Source organism: Lottia gigantea (genome assembly GCF_000327385.1).
Source record: "Lottia gigantea unplaced genomic scaffold LOTGIsca_4, whole genome shotgun sequence".
NCBI lineage: Eukaryota > Metazoa > Mollusca > Gastropoda > Lottiidae > Lottia > Lottia gigantea.
In genome coordinates, this window is record NW_008709379.1 from 5,475,779 (window position 1) to 5,494,128 (window position 18,350).

The 18,350-nt window shown below is 33.6% G+C and overlaps 2 protein-coding genes across 2 annotated transcripts; both read left to right on the forward strand.

The window, feature by feature from the left end:
• Positions 1 to 2,098: 2,098 nt before the first annotated feature.
• LOTGIDRAFT_105614 (hypothetical protein) lies at positions 2,099 to 2,587 on the forward strand (the record flags this gene model as incomplete). The annotated part of the gene is made up of 1 exon (XM_009059884.1): positions 2,099 to 2,587. A coding segment is annotated over one exon (489 nt), but the record flags the coding sequence as incomplete, so codon positions are not given.
• A 5,007-nt stretch (positions 2,588 to 7,594) lies between these two features.
• Positions 7,595 to 15,418, forward strand: LOTGIDRAFT_153886 (hypothetical protein; the record flags this gene model as incomplete). The annotated part of the gene is made up of 18 exons (XM_009059885.1): positions 7,595 to 7,615; positions 8,035 to 8,211; positions 8,514 to 8,739; positions 9,266 to 9,417; positions 9,759 to 9,972; positions 10,491 to 10,661; positions 10,712 to 10,774; positions 10,947 to 11,000; positions 11,293 to 11,346; positions 11,884 to 11,928; positions 12,266 to 12,450; positions 12,681 to 12,840; positions 13,033 to 13,144; positions 13,426 to 13,576; positions 13,861 to 14,005; positions 14,227 to 14,392; positions 14,625 to 14,815; positions 15,351 to 15,418. The coding sequence occupies 18 exons, from the start codon at positions 7,595 to 7,597 to the stop codon at positions 15,416 to 15,418; spliced, it is 2,355 nt and encodes a 784-aa protein (XP_009058133.1).
• Positions 15,419 to 18,350: the final 2,932 nt, after the last annotated feature.

An 18,350-nucleotide genomic window follows, 5' to 3' on the forward strand; every position in this document is an offset into this window, starting at 1 on the left:
ATTAATCTTCATGGATGATTAACGTCTGCTTAAGAAAAAATTCTTGTCAATTTATGTGTCATAATATAATGATATAATCTATGTATTGTATAGCTGTTCATTTTATGAAAACTTTTATTAACCAAAGCTCCAGCCGACTTTACCAGTTACTTCTTCTATTAAAGGGGCCGAATACTGTTGACACTTGCCACTCGTTAACGCATGTCATTTATTCTATCTATGGATCTACTGGATAGAACTACAGTTTTGATTAGATTGACTTTGGTATTGATATGCTGATATTATGTGTAGCAATTATGTTGTGTTATTAGATTTCACTGAAACCTGCAGTGGTAAGTTGGAATGCACAAAGGGTGCTTTATGACAATGGTGAGAAAAAAAATTGGTACGAATGTTTATTCAAGATAATAATTATCACTATCAATTCTATTTTTCTTCGATTTGCTATGTCTTAATTAAAAGTTTTTGAATTAGAATTTTAATCTCTCAGGTTTTTCATGCCGTCTGTTTTGCTTCCAGGTCAATTGATATCTCATCTGCTATTTGCAGATGGTTAACATATAGACCGACCGTTTATAGCTAGCTACAGAGGTATAAGCTGCCATAGAATTATCTATTGTGTGGGCTACTCTGCCTTAGGCTACAAGCAATGTTATAAAATGTTATGAATTTTATGCTTCACATGCATGAATGTAACAGTAACGAACATATCCGTTTTGCCTTTTAAGGCAGTGGCAGATAAACTAAAATGGAAATGTTTATTTCACAAATATATTTCTGTCCTTATCTTTAGTACACTTTCTGCGTCTTTTCTAAAATTTGATCTTATGGACGATATTCCTAACAATTTTTCATCATTTTAATAGTATTTCTTATCTCGGTAGGTCTATCATTACCTTTTTAGATTTATTACCAGTAATCTTACTTCCAATATCAATTAATATTTCTGACAGTTCGCTCGACCTCGTCTGAGAAATATGGAACACTCGCTAAGCCGTTAATTGATTGCTGAATAGAATACTGTAATAGTGATGTCTAAAAAAATCCTCATAGAATTAATTAGGGGCTTGCTATCGTCTTAATACTTCCAGCAAAATATCGGAAATAGAATGAGGGATTTACAGTTATCGATTCATTGAAATGGCAAATGTAAAATATTTAGAAATTGTTATTTTATAAGTAAAATATGAAAATTTAAAAAAAAAAACAATAGAAAAAGTGCAATGGCGTGGAGATTTGTGATCTGAACGTTCCCAATCTAGAACCGACAAGCACTGTCACCGATGACACTCAGAGAAAGTTATCCAGATATGTGGCAATAACTCGCACACTCCACGCCTATTAATTTACTGTCCAAACATCCTAAAGAACTTTGGGGAATTAGTTTATCGTTTGATGTCTTGTCAGTCCTTCATTTACAACAGAAAGGTTATTCTAATTTACAATGGAATTCACAATGATAATAAAATACAGCACATAGTAATATAAAGTGAATAAATCTTGTAGCCGACTGGACCGAGTGTTAATTATCTCAGCAAATGGAATAATTATTGAAAGATTCAGGCAAGTTAACTATTTAGAATGATCAAAGTTCAATCTGTCTCAATTTCTATCTGTCTGGCTTCAATATCTTCAGGCTTTCACATAATTCTATCTCAACCTAAGAAGTGCTTGCTTGAAGAAGCTCTGAGAATAATTTCTAGACATTCCTTAGACGAAAACTCTTTAACTTTTAACCCATACCATTTTATAATTTCGACTCACCAATACGATAGTTTGATACGAACCCATAGTGTCTTCAAGGTTTCTACAATTACTGGTCTAACAAGTTTAGTTGTCAAGATTCGTTAATGACATTAATTTATCATTAGGAATACATGATGTTATTTTGATATGTTTTTAAACTGTTTTGTTATACCATATATATTTCCCTGTGTTTGTTTTTGATATGTGCCTTCTGCATCTAAATGTCGTTAAAAACTAAACTGTTTTATTATTTAATATCCTTTCAGATTCCTGATAGTGGTATAGAAGTATTGTTATTCATATATAATATATATATAGATATATACAAATATCCTTCAACATGGAATTCAATATGAGCGACATTTACGTCTCTGCCACGTTTTCAAGTCACCAGTCTAACCAGTCCGTCACCAGCCACCCATCTGCTAAAGACTTCAAGGAATTCAAAATAGCCGATATAGTTAATCTTTACGTTCCGCCTATTCTAGTTTTAGTCGGCAATGTCTGTAACATTTTAGCTATATGCGTCATGAGGACACAACACTTCCGATATCTGTCTACATCCGTCTACATGATAGCTTGTGCATTAAACGATGCTACAAGTTTGATTATATCGCTGACAGCTCATTGGTTGTATATGAATTTCCCGGAAATAGTTGTTAGATCAGCATACTCTCATTACATGTGCAAGTTTTTTAACTTCTACGGTTGGGGAAACTGTGACTATACCATCATCTTGACTGCGGCTATGACTGCAGATCGTGCGTTTGCTATAATGAAACCCTTAAAAGCATCTACCTTGAATTTAGTGAAAAGAGCCAAAATTGTCGTCGTTTCACTTGTGTTTGTGGTCACCCTAAAAGAATTCCATTTCCTGTTTTCATCAGATATGGTCCCCCCAGACAGAACTGAAAGAATGTGTGACGTAGTTCCGCCTTCAGAAACCTATTTGTATTTTTGGACGAAAGTATGGCCTTGGATTCATATTTTGTATCTAACAGTGTGTTTTGTTGTGATCATTGTCAGCAATATTATTATTATACATAACGTAAGGAGATCTGCAAATATGTCTGATTTTAAAGTCAAATTTAGAAAAGATAGTGCCGGAAGTGCGTCATTAACTGGGAAGGATAGTAGCGCGAGTCATACAGCACAGAGTCGATGGCGACAAATGACCACTATGTTGTTAGCGGAATCGTTTGCATTGATACTACTAACGTATCCCTTTACGCTGCACTTAGCGATTTCAACACAGATTCTAGATCTGTTTACCGATCCTGTTAAAAACGCTGGAAATCAACTGACGTTTTCTATAGTGTTTTACCTATTATATTCCAACAAATGTGTTAATTTCTGTTTGTATTGCGTGACGGGATCAAGATTTCGCTTGGCACTCCGAGAAATTCTTAGCTGTAAATCGTTATTGACATTTCTCAAATCATTAAGACGAATCGACAGATTGTCATTATCTGGGTCAGCCACTGGCATCTCCATGATTTCAACCGGAAGTGAACAGAGGCGGATGTCGTTTGCTTCTGATACTCATACATAAACAATCACAGGAGGCATAGAATAAACAAATCCCATGAATGAAACATTGAACCAATTGCTTAAAAGGACAGATGCGCCATTTTGGGGCGTTGTTTTGAGTGTTGAATATATGTAAATAGTCCAAAGAAGTACTAGAAATGTACGTCAACAATCAAACGCGGATAATTCTGGATACACATGGATTTCGACGATGAGCTGTATACACTATTACTGATTGACTTAGCTAATAGTTTTAAAAAAAATGGCGCGCATCTGTCCCTTTAAATGTAACCTTTTATTATGATCGAAAGTAACCTTTGATTACATCTGGAAGCCTTATTGAGAAAAAACAATCAAATATTTTGGAAATTTATCTCATACGCGTACACCTGTATATATTTTGTATCAATTGTTTTAAGACTTTAGACTGCACTGAATCTACATATAAATCATATGCATGTATGTATGTAGTTAATAAAATAAAATGTTTGCTTATGAAAAGAGTTGGAATTGAATAGAAACTGTGCTATAATCTGAAATGTTCATCAATGTATTCACATTTTGTGATTTAGTCACGATGAAAGGTTTCATTAACAACATAAAGATAGCCGATCTGAGTACCTATCTTAACATTCCCAATAGATCTCATAAATAAGAATTACGCACATTGATGGCGATTACAAATCTGTAGATCAAAATAACTGGATACGTTTCTAATGGTGTGAATGCTCTAGTGAAACAAGATACTTGTATGTGGAACAGGTTTTAACCTTCTCGTAAATGTGTGAAATCGCCATAAAACCATTGACCAAAGAACTCGTTCAAATCCATCACCAAGAGAACTGACACAACATCAGACACAATGACATGACAAATCATGAAGTCCAAGGTACTCTTAATAAATTGGAAGTGTAGTGCATTATTCCTTGCAATAGACCTCAAACAGGAAAGTTAACTTCTTTTTTATTTCGTTCACAGGCTTATCTATCTGAAATTTGGGGTATCCTAAAGTTGAACGTCTTGTTGATATAGTCTCCGACACCAAGACGACGTCGCAGACGAACTCGGACAGGACTGCTATTCAAATTAAAACGACTTGTTAAATTAACTTTCAAAAATAGATGATTATGGATACACTTGGATTTGAAGGCTCAAATTTCAACGGTATGCTCATAACATTACTGATTAGTTTAGCAGAACAATTCACGTTTTTGAGACAAATGTATGATTTACTCCCGGAAGTGTTGCATCTGTCCATTTAAAACTTCTAATTACAGGTATTAAATTGACTTCCAGATGGGTCTTAGTATGCAGGAGAGCATAATAATGTTAACAAAAAAAATTCTCGGTGGAGGGGCGCCAATCCATTTAAATCCATGGGCCCCCACTCACCTAGATAAGCAACTGCGTCCCGAAAAATTTAAAATACTGCACTCACGTTTAATTGTTGTTATTTATCAGCAATCTAAATAAAAAGTATTTTAAAGTTTTAGCACAGTACACTAATAAGCACTCGTCTAAAGATTTTAGCTTTCTATTAGTAGGGCTTACTTTTCTGAGATTACAGACGAACCAGACTTCAGATAGCTGAAAAGGTGTAAAAACAAACATTTAGACGACTGAATCCTATTGTTAATGAATCTAATGTTTTGTGGAAAAATGATATAAATCATGATGCTTATTACACTATTGAGTAACAGAACAGCTGAGCATAATCTAAAAACGATCGCCAAAACAATTGTTCGCTTAGAAAATGAACTGTCAGAATATTTTTTTTTTAAAGGAACACAGTTTTTGTTCTGTCATTTCACGGAGGTGTTGCACAAAGAATGCTCTAGAAAAACAACATCTTTTCAAATGTCGTGAATAGATTATACACAGTGGGTTTCATTTTTAAAAATTGCAAAATTTTATTGAACGAAGTAAAAACTATCAAGAAATCTTTAGAGAACTATATTATTAAGTCAGCTTGTTGTGTGTATTTGCTGATTTTAACAATTGATCTTTACGTGATTGGATAGTTCTTCAAATCAGAATCTCCTCATTTGTCGTGACTGGGCAAATATCTTCTTAATCACTGGAAACGACACCCTGGACAAATTGTCATCTTGACTTGATTGTTGGACAACTTTTACGACAGCAATCTGTCGGAGAATGAATTGTCCTGGGATAAATTAATGTGTTCACCACGCAAAATGAAACTCAAATATAGTAAGTGATGAAGCCTACAGTTGTTCTAAACCTGTTATAGTTATTTAAGAAAAGAACATTTAGAAATAAATTCATCTTTTATGTTTATGCTTTCCATTTAATAAAGTTTTTGTTGTCAAATTTATTGTTAATGTTTTTATCTGGAAGATGAACATAACTAGACAGCACGTGAAATCTGCTTGCAGGCCTTAATATTCCCGTTTAGTTTAAATTATGTTATTCGAGTATGATATTATTTGGTAAAATATTGGATGGGTGTGGAAAGATAACACATAATGTCTTGTCGTGCGACACACGATGAAAAATGAAGCGTCGGACTAGATCTCAGGTGACAATATTTCTATATTTTAACTTTTATTGGAGTGAGTACATACCAATGCTTGAATCTACAATCAAATGTGTAGGAAATACTCAATTTATCGTATAGTTATGGCTACACGTCTAATCTAATAGTTTTGACCTAGAATATAAGATCAAAGGCTTGTAAAATGAAACAACTGATAAGTTGTAGAGACAGAAAGAAGGAATAGATTACATGGACATTAGTGATCTGTATTTGAAGGAGAATTTAATAGATAATCAATGTAAGAAAGACGACCACTTAAGATAATAACGTGTATCGACTGTATCAGCTGAAATATAAAATATCAAACAAATAACTTGAAATATTTACTTATTGATTATGTTGTATTAACTCTCTAATCATCAATAAAAAAGATGTTTGGACCGTCAATCAGGTGCATGCTCTTCCGCAATAGCAATAGATCAGTTAATCTAACATAACAATCATTCGAATATCACTTTTAATTTGATGTCTTCAATTCTAACAAACGCGCGTCTAAGACACGTGCCAAGTGATACTACGTCTTAAATTGAACATAATATTAAGGTTCTCAAAATGGTCAATATGAGTATATATATTCATCAGTGAACCTAGCGTCAGTTACAACAGAATCCCTGGAAAATTGGAAAATTGGAAAATTCATAAAACAATGTTATTATTGAAAAACGCTTAATCTTAAAGCGTTTTTCAACAGTTAATTGAATATTTATGGATAATTACTAAATTTTGGGGATTTATCGGATTATATTGGCCAAGTTTAAAATTTTAAATTTTATGTTCATTCTAAGACGTAGTATTCCTTTAAAAAAAAATGAAATGTCTTCTCTGTCAGTTGCTGGATATGCAAGGATATACGATTTTTGAATATTTCCGGTAATAATAAGTGTACGTGAACAGTGCTATTCATTGGTGAATGAAGTGCTGTAGAAATACCTTTAAACGCCACGTAAGCAGCATTAGATCTAAACGCACTGGGGTAGACTTTCTAAATTGACAAAAAAAAAAATAAAAAAATAAAAAAAACAAAACAAAAAATAGACACTGTTTTTATCTGATGACAAATAACTATTGATGAAATAAATAATTTTTTTTGTCTTTTTAACATGTTATTATACAGCAGATGTTATGAACTATTTCTATTTTACTATTTAGGGCTACTACCCTGGTTCTGAGGCAAATAATGTAAAAAAATGCGATAAGGATTGTTTCTGTGGAAGAATAGAGAAGATTCGGATTGAATGTCATAACGCCATTATTCTGTCAATATTAAGGACGAGAACGGGAACATTGAAAATCTTCATTATGTTTATCTCCCTTTATCTAGTCTTTTCAAGATTCACAACCATCTGATTCAAATACCATCAACGACTCCCGACATTGTTATATGCTATTTTCAATCATATACCCCCTTCTGCTTAAAAGAAGCTGTGTACTGCATATTAACAAATCACGGGTCTTGTCTAAGCGAATCGGACTCTACGACCATGATCACAGTTGTTGGTCTGCAAATATTTCAATAAATTTTCGATGATGTTGTTCAGTGATTCAATTAGATGCTTTAAATGACTTGTCGACCGAATTCACTATATCAAGGCATCAAAGTTTCTTTATTTAGGAAATGACTTGCGCAAGTTTTTTTTAATCAATCCACTCTATTATTAAGTAGATATAGTATGTGGGTCATGAAAATTCTGATAGAAATAAACCTTATCTTATTTCAAGGACTAACGTCTTTCTATTGATTAGATTTACCATGTGATTTATATGCTGTTAAAGGCTTCAAAGGTAAGCAGAGGATCGTTTTTTTTCCCATAATCTTGCATAAAATATGTGATTTGTGATTCTGATTCTATACTGAGGATTTTCCGTCTTAAGTTTCAGAAAAATATGCGGAAGTGGCGATAGTCTCAATTTTCCGTTACCAATCTCCGATTGTCATTCTGAATGATGCAGACAGCAGAGTTCTGTCAGTTGAGCAAGCAAAATATTTATGTGACTAGACCCTTTAATGTTCAGAATCCTTATTATCTCAAAATTACATACTGCCTAGCTTTATAGGCATCGACCTTGGTATAATTTCCAATATATTTGCAAACCGGTCCATAAATTTAGGTTATACGTTTATGTCGTAAAAGAACATTACACTCCTACACAATTCGCCTTTCAAGTCATTAATTAATGTGCACATTGTGGTTTTTATTTAGATGAATCTGTGTCTGCTGACAGTTCTAGTATTATTAAATACTGTAAATTGTACAGAGATTAATATTAAAAGTCACTGGAATGGTGGTTTTAATGGTAAATTCTGTATTGATGTGGTTAAAGAACTCCATTCCTGGAAAGCTCATCTGGTTTTTGATAAGAGTGTTGAAAGTTTAGATGTAAGTCTGTGGATTGAAAAATTCATTGTAGTTTTTGAGTAGACAATGTTATTAAGGCGTAATTTAACCTGCTTTCATCCATTAAGAAATTTTTATTCAAATAGTTTTCAAGAAGCGTCCATGGTTAAAACTGTTTTTCATTAATCCAATATTATGCAATCTGTTCTGTGGAGGCTGCGGCCTGCAAGACAGAAAAAAAAACAGGGGGAAATATATCAGAACTTTACGACTTTGTGGCATTTTAGCATCTTTCTATAATAATTTGTTAGTATATTATTATATTGAGCTAATGGTTTTGATAGGTATGGACTGCCACCCTTTCCCACACCTCCGCTGATAAAAAAGAATTTATCTTAACAAACAAACCATGGAATGCAGAAGAACATGTTGGTGATCAGATTTGTGTGGAGTTTGTTGGTCACACTAGTAGTGATATCAATCCTAAAGCTCGGGCGTATATTGAAGGCATGGACAGTAAGGGTGGGAAGATCACATTTCCTACAACACCTGGTGGTTATTCCGGAACTAGTAAGTGGTTTTACTACCACGCCTGCAATATGAACATGCATGGTTTGTAGTCTTGATCTGAGTTGGGAAGTATGGACTCGTTCACAAATTAGATCTCTTTCCCCATCCAGTACGACACAGATGTATATAGGTACGAATAAATCGAAAAAGATGGTACAAAGTTTGATACTCATAGGTCTTTATTTATGTGAAAATGGCTACTTCTTTCTTTCTATCTATTTCGTACGCTGATGTTTCAAAAATGTGATATGACTTATGAAAGGTACTGTACTACGACAGCGAAAACACAGCAACTAACCACAAGAAGACAGCTCGCTCCAAAGTGTTAGTTTGAAATATTGCTTTTAACATGTTTTTTTTGTATCCATTTTAAAGCAATGAAGCCTACAACTCACCCAACCACTCAAGGGATGACTCTACCATGTAAGTAATACTTTATATACAATATGCTAACCAAACAAGACAGCCGCTTGTACATTGTCGAAAAGTAAGGTGTTTGGTCATTAATGATTGCAATTTATTTCAGCTAATCTTCCTAATGGTGGTATACCGGGAACTTTAAAGGTCTATAACGACTGGGGGGCAAGATTTGAAGGTGAATTTACATTTGCTGTAAACGAAAACGTTGAAGGTTGGATGGTTGCAATTACATTTGACAGACCGGTTTCTAAAATGGATGTAAGTCGTGTTCAAAATCTAGTCAATGCTACATGAACATGGGTTTAAGCGTTTTGAAATCTTCTTTACCAGAAAAATACAATCAGATTCTAATGAACCAAAATTATCACATATTTAGAAATGTGTTAACAATTATGATATATCCCGTTAGACAATATATCCGAAATTACAGGATTGTGAAAGATATTTAATTTGAAGCACCCGAACAAGTCTGAAATAACACTTTTATTCGTTTTCTTACAAACAATGTCGAAATTCGCAAAATACAATCTTCAAAATATCACATTGGCGTAACGAAATCAGTAATAGTTTGGCTATGACTGAACTGTTTTCGGTTTTAGCTGTGGACTGCTGATGTACATTCTAAATCATCTGATGGTAAAAAATGGGTTGTAGTCAGTAAACCAGACAGAGAATTTGTGACTGCTGGTCAATCAGCTAAAGTCAGATTCTTTGCTAATTATGCTTCTGTTAGTGGTGGAAAAGCTCCAGCTGCTGTTGGTATCTTCACTAATCTAGGTATAGACAAGCGAAAGGTTCCATCATTGCCCAACCGTAAGTAGAATCCTTGAGACATTTGTATTTTGTATAACGTTCACCGAACTGTAAGATGTCCACATTATAAGCTTAAACAACTGGTTGTAGCAACTGTATATACACCAGATTCGCAAAGGGACATTCCGCTTTTTTGTAGGTCAAAAATGTTTTTTGCTAAATTTTGTGAAAACTATACACCAAAATCTAGAGAAAGGTGTAAGGTTTTCAAGATCGTTATGATTTCTGGTACGTGGAAGAAAACTTTTATACGGATTTAAGCAAAATGTGAAAGAGAAATACGTCTCCTTCTTATTCTTAAGGTTTCAACGAATATTATCGAGCCATTATTAAGCCAAACACCAAAACTAGGTTTAAAAGACAATTAGCACTTAATCCGTTTTTAATTTACCCTTTAAAAACAAATTCTGTTTGATCAAGAAGAGATATAAATAGCATATTTTAGAAATATTTTCAGGTGTAATTTAAGACGTTTTTAATTATAAAAAAATATTTTACAAAAAAAATTCTCGTTTCAGATGATTGTACCAAATATAACTACGATGATGTATTGTATAAATCAATTCTATTTTACGAGACTCAGAGATCAGGGAAACTTCCTGCTAATAACAGAATACCATGGCGAGGTGATTCGGCTTTAAAAGATGGTAGTGATGTCGGTGTAGATCTTACTGGTGGATGGTACGATGGTAAGTCTGATTATAATATTATTTTATAAGAGATCAGTATTACTAGGGAGGTGATTCAGCTATAAAAGATGGTAGTGATGTCGGTGTAGATCTTACTGGTGGATGGTACGATGGTAAGTCTGATTATAATATTATTTTATAAGAGATCAGTATTACTAGGGAGGTGATTCAGCTATAAAAGATGGTAGTGATGTAGGTGTAGATCTTACCGGTAGACGGTATGATGGTAAGTCTGATTATAATATTATTTTATAAGAGATCATTATTACTAGGGATGTGTTTCAGCTATAAAAGATGGTACTGAGGTAGGTGTATATCTTACTGGTGGATGGTATGATGGTAAGTACGTCTGATTATAATACTATTATATAAGAGATCGGTATTACTAGGGATGTGGCTCAGCTATAAAAGATGGTAGTGATGTAGGTGTAGATCTTACTGGTAGACGGCATGATGGTGAATAAGTCTGATTTTAATTCTATTTATAAGAGATCAGTATTACTAGGGATGTGGCTCAGCTATAAAAGATGGTAGTGATGTAGGTGTAGATCTTACTGGTAGACGGTATGATGGTAAGTCTGATTATAATATTATTTTATAAGAGATCATTATTACTAGGGATGTGTTTCAGCTATAAAAGATGGTACTGAGGTAGGTGTATATCTTACTGGTGGATGGTATGATGGTAAGTACGTCTGATTATAATACTATTATATAAGAGATCGGTATTACTAGGGATGTGGCTCAGCTATAAAAGATGGTTGTGATGTAGGTGTAGATCTTACTGGTAGACGGCATGATGGTAAGTAAGTCTGATTTTAATTCTATTTATAAGAGATCAGTATTACTAGGGATGTGGCTCAGCTATAAAAGATGGTAGTGATGTAGGTGTAGATCTTACTGGTAGACGGCATGATGGTGAGTAAGTCTGATTTTAATTCTATTTATAAGAGATCAGTATTACTAGGGATGTGGCTCAGCTATAAAAGATGGTAGTGATGTAGGTGTAGACCTTACTGGTAGACGGCATGATGGTGAGTAAGTCTGATTTTAATTCTATTTATAAGAGATCAGTATTACTAGGGATGTGGCTCAGCTATAAAAGATGGTAGTGATGTAGGTGTATATCTTACTGGTGGATGGTATGATGGTAAGTAAGTCTGATTATAATATTATTATATAAGAGATCAGTATTACTAGGGATGTGGTCTTGCTATAAAAGATGGTAGTGATGTTGGTGTAGATCTTACTGGTGGATGGCATGATGGTGAGTAAGTCTGATTTTAATTCTATTTATAAGAGATCAGTATTACTAGGGATGTGGCTCAGCTATAAAAGATGGTAGTGATGTAGGTGTAGATCTTACTGGTGGATGGTATGATGGTAAGTCTTATTATAATACTATTTATAAGAGATCAGTATTACTAGGGATGTGGCTCAGCTATAAAAGATGGTAGTGAGGTAGGTGTAGATCTTGCCAGTGGATGGTACTTCACAAGATATAATATTAATTTTTATGCCTTGGAAGAGCAGTGTAATTCCAAGATTCAAACGTTTTGTCTTAAAATTCGTTTTTCCTGAAGAGTTAGTACTTGTTTCTTCAGCTGGTGATCATGTCAAATTTGGTTTTCCAATGGCCTATTCCTCTGCTATTTTAACATGGGGTTTATTGGAATGGAAAGACGCATATGTCAAGAGCGGTCAGTTGAAATGGCTGTATGAAAGTATTAAATGGCCACTAGATTATTTCCTTAAATCCCATACTGGTAAAAACGAGCTCTACGTCCAGGTATTGTTCTAAGATTAATTTCTCTAAACGAAAAGGCCATCATCATCAGCAACTTTATTGCTGATAATCCGTGTACGAATTATATACCAGGATAAATAGATTGAAAAATAGTATGGATTTTTTTCTGTGTGATTCACAACAATTTTTCCCATCACCTAAATAACCTCCAAGGTCAAGTTTTTACTTTGCTAGAAAATCAAATCGCAATAGAGCATTTGTATATTTAAAAGGTTGGCGACGCTAGTGCTGATCATAGTTTTTGGGGACGACCTGAAAGTTTAAAAATGGCTAGACCAGCATATAAAATAACTGCTAGCAAACCTGGAACTGATGTAGCTGGAGCAACTAGTGCTGCCTTTGCAGCGGGCCACCTAGCATTCAAGGAAAAGGGTATGTTAATTCAATAACTAGGTGCGTTTATTTAACGTGCGCTTTACAACATTCATTGTTGTCCCTCGGTCCTTTAAAGCTGTTATACAACGGAACACTCTATACTAATATAATTATACAGAAATATCATATGCTATTAATGTTAAAACATTAAGCAACAAAGCCTTAATGTTAAGTATATATATAATTTAGATCCAAAATATGCAGCAAAGTTACTGCAACATGCTAAGGAATTGTATGATTTTGCTATGACCCATAAAGGTGTGTATTCGAGCAGTGTACCAGCTGCAGCCGGCTATTACAAGTATGTGTTTAAGATTTTCTATTTTATTATTTTACTAGCTTAGTGTCTATTTCATCCTGTAAGTCATAAATGAACCGTTTGCCGAATCCAAATTTGTATCGTAGACGAGTCTCTGAGATCATTTTCTACAATTGTAGCCTATGTCTGGCGTCGTATTGTCTTCAGCGGAAAAATGCATAAGACAGACGTGTTATTCGCAGATATGTTGAAGGTTTTGGAAAACCAAGTTCCTTAAAATGTGTTATTGCTGCTTTTATTGTACTATATTTTACTTCATTTAGATCAACCAATATAACTGATGAAATGTGTTGGTCATCGTTGTGGATGTATAGGGTTACTAAAGAAGCTAAATATTTAACTGAAGCTGAGAAATGGTTTCAGCCTGGACCAGCTTGGGGAATGTCATGGGATGACACACAAGCAGCCAACCAGGTTAGCTAAAATTACTTAGCTAACAGAAGCTAACTCCATACATATTGAAAAAGAAACATCGATACCAACCACATCGATATCGGGGTGAAGCATGTTCACCTTTCGAAATAACAGATGGCACCCCGACTCTCCGTGACCTCCCGACTAGGCTGATGGTCCAAATATATGTTGATGGTTATGCTTAAAGAGACCAAACCGGATATGACAGGTTCAGAACAGCGGTAAAAGAAGAAGGTATTGGATGATACATACGAAATTTGTTGCCTTTCTGTTCTGATTTCTAGCTCTTGCTGTACAAGTTTACCAAGAAAGATATTTATAAACAAGCTGTAGAAGAGACGTTCAAATATTGGATGCCAGGTGGAACTATCAAGTATACTCCAAAAGGTTTAGCATGGAGATTACAATGGGGATCCCTCAGATATTCTTGTAAGTCATTATTTAAAAGACGTAACAATGTGAGTTTTACTTCTTAACTTGTATAAATACGATCTTGAAATCTTAAAGATTTATATGAAAATGCAACACTCGAGGTTGATAAGTAAAATCCTGGTTATAGGGCTCACCAATCGCTTCCACAAAATCGGAAAGTAACATTTGTCAGAGAAATGGTTTTCATATTGTTTGTAAAATTTTGTAACATATTACAGCTAATATGGCGTTAATAGCCTTGATGGCTGCTGATGAAGGTTTACATCCTGAAGAATATAGAAAATGGGCGATGAGTCAAATTCACTATGCTTTAGGAGATACTGGCTTTAGTTTTGTAATTGGTTATGGAAAGAATTACCCACATTCTCCACATCATCGAGGAGCGTAAGTATCTTCATATACAATATACTTTTCGTTATTGTTCATTGTTCAATGTATCAGATGTATCGCAATAATAGAATTATTATGAAATTATTATTCTTAGACCACGTTCTCGAAACAAATTGTTGAAAATAGTTGAGCACAATTAATAACTATTTAACAAGTTAAATACAAACCACTTTAAATATCTCAAAAACTACATAATCGCATCATTTTCCATTGTTTATATTTCTAGATCTTGCCCCTTACCACCAGCACCTTGTGGACCATTTGTAATGTCCAGTAAACAACCGAATGTTCATACATTACATGGTGCTTTAGTTGGTGGTCCTGATTCTGATGGTAGTTATCAAGATTCCAGACAAAATTACATCAACAATGAAGTAGCTACAGATTATAATGCAGGTTTTCAATCAGCTGTAGCAGGTATGTTGTATGGATGGAATGAATATTTGGAAAATTTTTGAGCGAAATATTAGGACCACTTTTACTTTGCAAAGACATTGAAGCCTTGATTTTTTTATTTTCCGATAACCTGTGACCATAAATTCATGCCAAAGAACTAACAAACAACGTGTTTTTCTCGACTTATTTATAGATCGAACATCGTACACGAAAATAGGTGACGCATTTTGCAGCTGTTGTCGAGTTGGTTACTCATGAAATATGGGTCAAAGTTAGGGATTCATAAAAAAAATCGCAACAAACCAATTTTAATTATTTTATAATATTAATAATAATATTTAATAGATTTTATATCTGAGGAAACATCTAAGACATGAACAAAATATTTGGTTTTTTAATTATGACAAAATTTGATGTTGAATCCTTATATGCACGAATATAGGTAACATTACTGTACTAAATGTTCAAATTGTTATTTTGTAACAATCAATTCAAAAATATAATGAACTATGCATTTAAGGAATATTTTACTTGAATGTGGTAATTTTTTTCACAGGTTTAAAGAGTCTGGTTATTAAAAAGAAACATCCAGAACAGACTAGTGGATCATCTTGTAGTTCTTAATAAACCATATTATTTCCTATGCTCTAACGTTTTCAACATTAAAATGTATGCTGACTTAATTGACCACATTTTGTAGGCACGAGTTGAGACTCCTTTGTAGAAGACGTTTCAGAATCCCATGGACTTAAATGCTACCAAAGAGCAAAACATTGGACAATAAGGTTGCTTTTAATCAAATTATCCAAAAATGCTTTGTTATGAGCACCGAATAACATTTTTAACTTTCTAAATGACTAAATGTATTGATCTGCCGACCACTAAGCTCACAATGTTAGTGGACAAAACAATAGATAATTCGCTTACAAAATAACAAAATCAATAAAAACAAATGGAAAAGATTAAAACAGAAAATATATAAATAGAAACAATTTATTTCTAGTCATTTTAGCTGTAATGGATTTTAAACATAATGGTTGTTTAAATAGGTGCCAATCTTATATTAATTGTCAAATACATACAGATCATTATAGGACAGAACCTACTACAGATAGCAATATAATCGATCATGATCCGAGCCAGTCAATCTATGAAGAATGGTACAGAAAGTGTAAAGCAATTTGCAACTAAATGTTTTTTTTGTCAGTTTTGGCGATCTTTAATAATTTCCCAAATATAGTTTTGAGATAAGGCTAGAAGGAGAAGCCAGATTCAAGAAAGATGGGTCGACTTTACCAACTGAATTGTTATTAGACACAATATCGTTATAAATTGTCATCAACTGAGTTAAACTCCAACCTCAATTCCCCGTAATAATCAGTAGGTAATTCTAAAAACTTTTTCTAAAAATTCTTTAAACTAAAACAAAACAATCAGAGAGTTAAAAAGTGTTCATTGACAGGCGTGAATAGAGACTAAAAAGAATATACTTCACTTACAAAGTGTTATTGCCTTTTGACTAGACGTTTCAATGACATTCGTAATTCTGGAAGTCTCCAAGAATAAACTAAAGGATTTATAATACCATTAATAATGGTTAATGAAAAAATTCCATTCAAAAAATGATACGAGCTAAGCACAGTTCTATCTTCTGGATAAAGGTACATATAAATACAGAATATACCTAGAGGTAAATAACTAATTTGAAAGGGTACAACGACTGCTAATGTTGTCAAAGAAGCCTTTAAGTTCATTTTAATTTCCATGGACGTGTTCTCTTCATTCGCTGTTGGGCGGACTATTGCTTTGATATGTGACCGCGCAGCACAATATATCATCAGATTACCTATACATGTAAACACCAAGGTTGACATTATTGGTATGCCATGTATAAGATATGTTTCAGACGAATTAATATTCAAGTAACTACAAAACACAAACTCGTTACTCTCGTAAAAGAGACTCAATATCGCAAGCATCATTGCAAAAAAACCCTCGAAAACCATGAAGACAACTAATTTTGTTCTAGTGAGAATTTGGTTATAACGTAAAGGTAGAAAAACTCCAATAAGTCGTTCTAGTGTCATTGCTAAAACTGTCATCATAGATAAAGCACTGAGGATGGTCACTAAGAAATAACGAATAGTACACTCTAGTTTATTATAATATATATAGTACAGAGCAAACGAATGGTAAATAAAGGCTATCCCAGATAAAGCATCCATTATTGTGAGAACTATTAAACATATTTTTAAGTTTGGTTTGATGTTTTCTGTCTTCGCCAAAGCAATCACTGCAACAATGTTATTTATAGAAGACAGGAGTCCAAGTATGCCCTGAATAGCTATTACTGATGGATGATTGCTATCCAAAAGGGCACACAGAAGACAAACAGTCGAGTTTTCGCTGCTCATGATCACAAAAGAAGTACTCTAATAATAGTCGAATATAACACTGGATAGTAAAAATTGATGTCGAGGTTTGTAATTTATATTAATTATGTCGACGTATGCTTATTCATATATTTTGAAAACTGTTACACTTGATGATTGAGGGATCGCTGATGGACATATCTCTATTAGTTCACATTATTTTGATATAAATGCTATAAATGAAATATTCAATTAACACTTTATGTACTCTGGTACCACATTTTCTGAAATTATCGGCTGTGTATATTTTCACTTGATACCAATGCTTCTTTTAGAATTGGCAATTGACGAATGATAAGCACAGTTGAAATAAAAATGTTTTACGTTAATCTTGTGGCCCACGAACATATCCTAGTATAGTTTTGCCCATCAGATTTCGCAAGCAAAGGCGATGTTCCTGATGGAGAAGGTCTTCTTCCCTACACATTCCAATATCATTCTCTTCTGTAAAATCTACCTATTTGCCATTTAGTATCTAGCTATTTACGCTACAACGGGATCATTTCAATGAAGGTAAACCGCTAGTTAAACGTTAGAATACTAAACGATTGATTGAGAATGTAATCTAAAGCAAGTTTACTTTGATTTTATACACATCAATTTATTCCAGTGATTTAATGTACTGTTTCTGTTTACTATTCATTTGGCATGGTTACAATGTAAATGAAACAAAGAAACAAATGACAGTACAGTACACTTTTCTCACCATAACTTAAATTAATTCCACCCTTAAAACCTGGTGTGTGGATAATGGAATGGTTATAAATGCTACAAAAACCAAAGCTATGTTAATTGTTTCCAATCTGCAAACAACAAATAACCAAATAGCATTGACCGTAAATAATATACCTGTAGAGAATGTAACCTATACTGTATTATTAGGCCTTGCTATTGACCACCATCTTGAATGGGATTTCCAAATTAAAAAACTGTCAAAAAATATAAGTTCTAAAATTTTCCTTCTCAGTCAAATTAAAAAATGCATTCCATTAACCTTACGTAAAATGTTTTATAATAGTTATATTTTACCATTTTTTAATTATTGTTCTACAATTTGGGGTAATTCCAATAAAAGTAAATTAGAGGTTTTATACAAATTACAAAAACGCGCTGCAAGGAGTATA